General features: G+C 34.2%; 1 protein-coding gene across 1 annotated transcript; it reads right to left on the bottom strand.

The window, feature by feature from the left end:
- Window positions 1-4,942: 4,942 nt before the first annotated feature.
- On the bottom strand, window positions 4,943-5,613 carry LOC120056736 (macrophage mannose receptor 1-like). Its single transcript, XM_039004943.1, has 2 exons — window positions 5,427-5,613; window positions 4,943-5,310 (listed from the first exon to the last, which is right to left on the bottom strand). Exons 1-2 carry the CDS (start codon window positions 5,539-5,541, stop codon window positions 4,943-4,945), a joined length of 483 nt encoding a protein of 160 aa, XP_038860871.1. The 5' UTR covers window positions 5,542-5,613.
- Window positions 5,614-6,134: the final 521 nt, after the last annotated feature.

A 6,134-nucleotide genomic window follows, 5' to 3' on the forward strand; every position in this document is an offset into this window, starting at 1 on the left:
TGGGTAATAAGATAACCAGTAATGATATGGGTAATAAGATAGCCAGTAATGATATGGGTAATAAGATAACCAGTAATGACATGGGTAATAAGATAACCAGTAATGATATGGTAATAAGATAACCAGTAGTGATATGGGTAATAAGATAACCAGTAATGATATGGTTTAATAAGATAACCAGTAATGATATGGTGTAATAAGATAACCAGTAATGATATGGGTAATAAGATAACCAGTAATGATATGGGTAATAAGATAACCAGTAATGATATGGGTAATAAGATAACCAGTAATGATATGGGTAATAAGATAACCAGTAATGATATGGGTAATAAGATAACCAGTAATGATATGGGTAATAAGATAACCAGTAAAGATATGGGTAATAAGATACCCAGTAATGATATGGGTAATAAGATAACCAGTAATGATATGGGTAATAAGATAACCAGTAATGATATGGGTAATAAGATAACCAGTAATGATATGGGTAATAAGATAACCAGTAATGATATGGGTAATAAGATAGCCAGTAATGATATGGGTAATAAGATAACCAGTAAAGATATGGGTAATAAGATACCCAGTAATGATATGGGTAATAAGATAACCAGTAATGATATGGGTAATAAGATAACCAGTAATGATATGGGTAATAAGATAACCAGTAATGATATGGTGTAATAAGATAACCAGTAATGATATGGTGTAATAAGATAACCAGTAATGATATGGTGTAATAAGATAACCATTAATGATATGGTGTAATAAGATAACCAGTAATGATATGGTGTAATAAGATATGGGTAATAAGATAACCAGTAATGATATGGTGTAATAAGATATGGGTAATAAGATAACCAGTAATGATATGGGTAATAAGATAACCAGTAATGATATGGGTAATAAGATAACCAGTAGTGATATGGGTAATAAGATAACCAGTAATGATATGGGTAATAAGATATGGGTAATAAGATAACCAGTAATGATATGGTGTAATAAGATATGGGTAATAAGATAACCAGTAATGATATGGGTAATAAGATAACCAGTAATGATATGGGTAATAAGATAACCAGTAGTGATATGGGTAATAAGATAACCAGTAATGATATGGTGTAATAAGATAACCAGTAATGATATGGTGTAATAAGATAACCAGTAATGATATGGTGTAATAAGATAACCAGTAATGATATGGTGTAATAAGATAACCAGTAGTGATATGGTGTAATAAGATAACCAGTAGTGATATGGTGTAATAAGATAACCAGTAATGATATGGTGTAATAAGATAACCAGTAATGATATGGGTAATAAGATAACCAGTAGTGATATGGTGTAATAAGATAACCAGTAGTGATATGGTGTAATAAGATAACCAGTAGTGATATGGGTAATAAGATAACCAGTAATGATATGGGTAATAAGATAACCAGTAGTGATATGGTGTAATAAGATAACCAGTAATGATATGGGTAATAAGATAACCAGTAGTGATATGGGTAATAAGATAACCAGTAATGATATGGGTAATAAGATAACCAGTAGTGATATGGTGTAATAAGATAACCAGTAATGATATGGTGTAATAAGATAACCAGTAATGATATGGGTAATAAGATAACCAGTAATGATATGGGTAATAAGATAACCAGTAATGATATGGTGTAATAAGATAACCAGTAATGATATGGGTAATAAGATAACCAGTAATGATATGGTGTAATAAGATAACCAGTAATGATATGGGTAATAAGATAACCAGTAATGATATGGTGTAATAAGATAACCAGTAATGATATGGGTAATAAGATATCCAGTAATGATATGGTGTAATAAGATAACCAGTAATGATATGGTGTAATAAGATAACCAGTAATGATATGGTGTAATAAGATAACCAGTAATGATATGGGTAATAAGATAACCAGTAATGATATGGTGTAATAAGATAACCAGTAATGATATGGGTAATAAGATAACCAGTAATGATATGGTGTAATAAGATAACCAGTAATGATATGGGTAATAAGATAACCAGTAATGATATGGTGTAATAAGATAACCAGTAATGATATGGGTAATAAGATAACCAGTAATGATATGGGTAATAAGATAACCAGTAATGATATGGTGTAATAAGATAACCAGTAATGATATGGGTAATAAGATAACCAGTAATGATATGGGTAATAAGATAACCAGTAATGATATGGGTAATAAGATAACCAGTAATGATATGGGTAATAAGATAACCAGTAATGATATGGGTAATAAGATATGGGTAATAAGATAACCAGTAATGATATGGGTAATAAGATAACCAGTAATGATATGGGTAATAAGATAACCAGTAATGATATGGGTAATAAGATAACCAGTAATGATATGGGTAATAAGATAACCAGTAATGATATGGGTAATAAGATAACCAGTAATGATATGGTGTAATAAGATAACCAGTAATGATATGGGTAATAAGATAACCAGTAATGATATGGTGTAATAAGATATCCAGTAATGATATGGGTAATAAGATAACCAGTAATGATATGGGTAATAAGATAACCAGTAATGATATGGGTAATAAGATAACCAGTAATGATATGGGTAATAAGATAACCAGTAATGATCTGGGTAATAAGATAACCAGTAATGATATGGGTAATAAGATAACCAGTAATGATATGGGTAATATGATAACCATGGGTAATAACATATGGGTAATACGATAACAAGTAATGATATGGGTAATAAGATATAGGTAATAAGATACCTGGTAATAAGATATGGGTAATAAGATAACTGGTCATGATATGGGTAATACGATAACCAGTAATGATATGGGTAATAAGATAACCGGTAATGATATGGGTAATAAGATAACCGGTAATGATATGGGTAATAAGATAACCAGTAATGATATGGGTAATAAAATAACCGGTAATGATATGGGTAATAAGATAACCAGTCATGATATGGGTAATAAGATAACCAGTAATGATATGGGTAATAAGATATCCAGTAATGATATGGATAATAAGATAAAGAGTAATGATATGGGTAATAAGATAATCAGTAATGATATGGGTAATAAGAAAAACAGTAATGATATGGGTAATAAGATAACCAGTAATGATATGGGTAATAAGATATCCAGTAATGATATGGGTAATAAGATATCCAGTAATGATATGGGTAATGAGATAAACAGTAATGATATGGGTAATAAGATAAACAGTAATGATGTGGGTAATAAGCTAACCAGTAATGATATGGGTAATAAGATAAACAGTAATGATGTGGGTAATAAGATAAACAGTAATGATATGGGTAATATGATAACCAGTCGATTATATGGATAATAGTATAACCAGTCATTTTGTGGGTAATAAGATAACTAGTAATGATGTGGGTAATACGATAACTAGTAATGATGTGGGTAATAAGATAACCAATAATGATATGGGTAATAAGATAACCAGTAATGATATGGGTAATAAGATATGGGTAATAAGATAAACAGTAATGATATGGGTAATAAGATAAACAGTAATGATATGGTGTAATAAGATAACCAGTAATGATATGGGTAATAAGATAACCATGGGTAATAAGATAAACAGTAATGATATGGGTAATGAGATATGGGTAATAAGATATGGGTAATAAGATAAACAGTAATGATATGGGTAATGAGATATGGGTAATAAGATATGGGTAATAAAATAACTAGTAATGCTATGGATAATAAGATAACCAGTAATGATATATGGGTAATAAGATATGGCTAATAAGATAACCAGTAATGATATGGGTAATAAGATATCCAGTAATGATATGGGTAATAAGATAACCAGTAGTTATATGGGTAATAAGATAACCGGTAATGATATGGGTAAGAGTATGATATGAATCCATTTCAATAAGAGAATATACAAATATAAACAAATATAAAAATCATTTAAATTATTAATTATATAAAAAGATTGAGTATCCATCACCTTACGCAATCTAAATCTGAATATGTCTGGAACAATGTGTTGGGCTGTAGGATTCAGCTGGTCCAGAGATCAGTGTCTGGTTTTAGTAATCTGTATTACAGAACAAATAAAAAATAAAAAAAGATTAATGAAATAGTGAGAGAGAGACACAGAGAGTTCACAAACCTGTTCTACTAACACACTGAAGCCTCAGGACCAGAACATCCAATCAATCAGATGAAACCAAATTACAACACAGTCACAACAAAACTACATTGCTTATTGGGAAACACAAGCACAAACACAAAGCAAAATGCAGTGCTATCTGGCCCAAATCGACAGCACACCGTGGCTAAATATTTGACCATGGTTACTGATCAAAACCCTAGATAAACCTTGACAAAGTACAGGCTCAGTGAGCACAGCCTTGCCATTTAGAAGGGTAGACACAGGAAAACCTGGCTCCCTGTAGAGGAAAGGCTGTGCAACCACTGCACCACAGCAGAACCCGAGACAGAGCTGCATTTCCTGACAAAATGTCAAAAATATAAAACAATTAGAGAGTGTCATTTCCCCAAATATGAAACCCCTATTTAAGGTTTCAAAGACCTCTCTGATGAGAGTAGGCTACCAGTCCTGTTGGGGGAGGACGCAGAGAGCTGTGGGTTGGCAGCGCACTACATTGCTGCCTGCCATAAGATGAGGGACAGTGTCTGACAGACCAATCAACCTGCACATGTCCTCTACTGTATGTTTACTGTTATTGTTGAATGTATGGTTATTTTGACCCTTGGTTATTGTAGTTACTGTTGTCCCGTTGACAATTTGTGATTCTAATTATTTTAATATTGTAAGTATCCAAAGTAAGCTTTGGCAATATGTACATTGTTAAGTCATATCAATAAACAACATTTAATTGAATTGAGAGAAAAAGAGAGAGATTAAAAAACAGATTAAATCTGACCATCACTCTTGCTGCAGATGAAGTTGAATTTGTCAGTCTCAGGCAGGCCGACCCACTTCCCCCCGTCTCTCTCTATGGCCCCCGTGTTCCCAGACTGCTCCTTGCTGGTGTTGTAGCCCTCCCCGTCGGCCCAGTTGTGGTAGCAGGACTCTTCTCCATTGACCCAGAACCAGAAGTTCAGGGTGCAGGTGTACCTCAGGCCCAGCCAGACGTAGGGACTGGAGGCATTCTTGGCTTCCTGTTTGACCCAGTGCTGGATGCTGTGGTTGTGGACAGACACCAGCTCCATGTTCAGGCCTCTGCAGTACCAGAGGGCTTCTGACCACGTCTTGTTCTCTGAGACCAGGACCAGCTTATCTGGAGGAAGAGGAGGATATGGAGATGCATGCTAAATATTCACCCAATAACATTGATTCTAAAGTAAATGTAATTTTTTTTAATGAATACGTATCTAACCTCCCCATCCCCCTCACCATCATAGCAGATAAAAGGATGTTTGGTGGTAGAAGGGTTATCATTCCACTCTCCAGATGGGAACAGAACTTCCACACAGAGCTCTTCATTTGCCCCGTTTGGCTCGGCTGCCATCCAGTTTCTGAAGGTTGAGCCACTCTGGTCGGACCACCCCCAACCTCTATACAGGCCGATCCACACCTCTTCCTGTAACTGTTTTGCAAATGCTGATTAAGTTTTTAACACGGTGCTCAAAGTGCAAGACAAATTATTTGAAGTGAAGTGAACTTGCCTTCGTGGTGTTCTGTATGATGTTATGTATGGTGTTATTCTCTGTTACATTCCTCACACTGGCCAGGTCCGTGTGGTTCTTCTGACAGTAGCGCTGAGCCTCGCTCCAAGTCTTCTTTTCAGTGATGAGGATGTACTTACTAGTGAGATGTGTGTCTATTTGAAAGAACAGAAGGTATATAAGAAGAGATGAGATATAAAATAACATGTTCCAATAAAGACAAGTTCATATAGACAAATACATGTCTGTAAATAAACTGGTAGAATAAAAAGATTTTCAATAAAATATGAATCTGTTGACTGAATCCAACAGAAAGACGGAAGGAAGGACAGTGAAAAGGCTGACTGACAGGGGAACTGACTGGCTGACAAACAGAAAGACGGAAGGAAGGACAGTGAAAAGGCTGACTGACAGGGGAACTCACCATAGCAGACAA

Source organism: Salvelinus namaycush, chromosome 12, assembly GCF_016432855.1.
Source record: "Salvelinus namaycush isolate Seneca chromosome 12, SaNama_1.0, whole genome shotgun sequence".
NCBI lineage: Eukaryota > Metazoa > Chordata > Actinopteri > Salmoniformes > Salmonidae > Salvelinus > Salvelinus namaycush.

Bases quoted from the DNA above. Each gene is read 5' to 3' on its own strand.
- LOC120056736 (XM_039004943.1), bottom strand. From the start codon at position 5,541: ATGGCAGCCGAGCCAAACGGGGCAAATGAAGAGCTCTGTGTGGAAGTT. The intron at 5,311-5,426 runs GTGAGGGGGATG...CTCTTCCTCCAG, and splicing joins TCCTTTTATCTGCTATGATG to ATAAGCTGGTCCTGGTCTCA.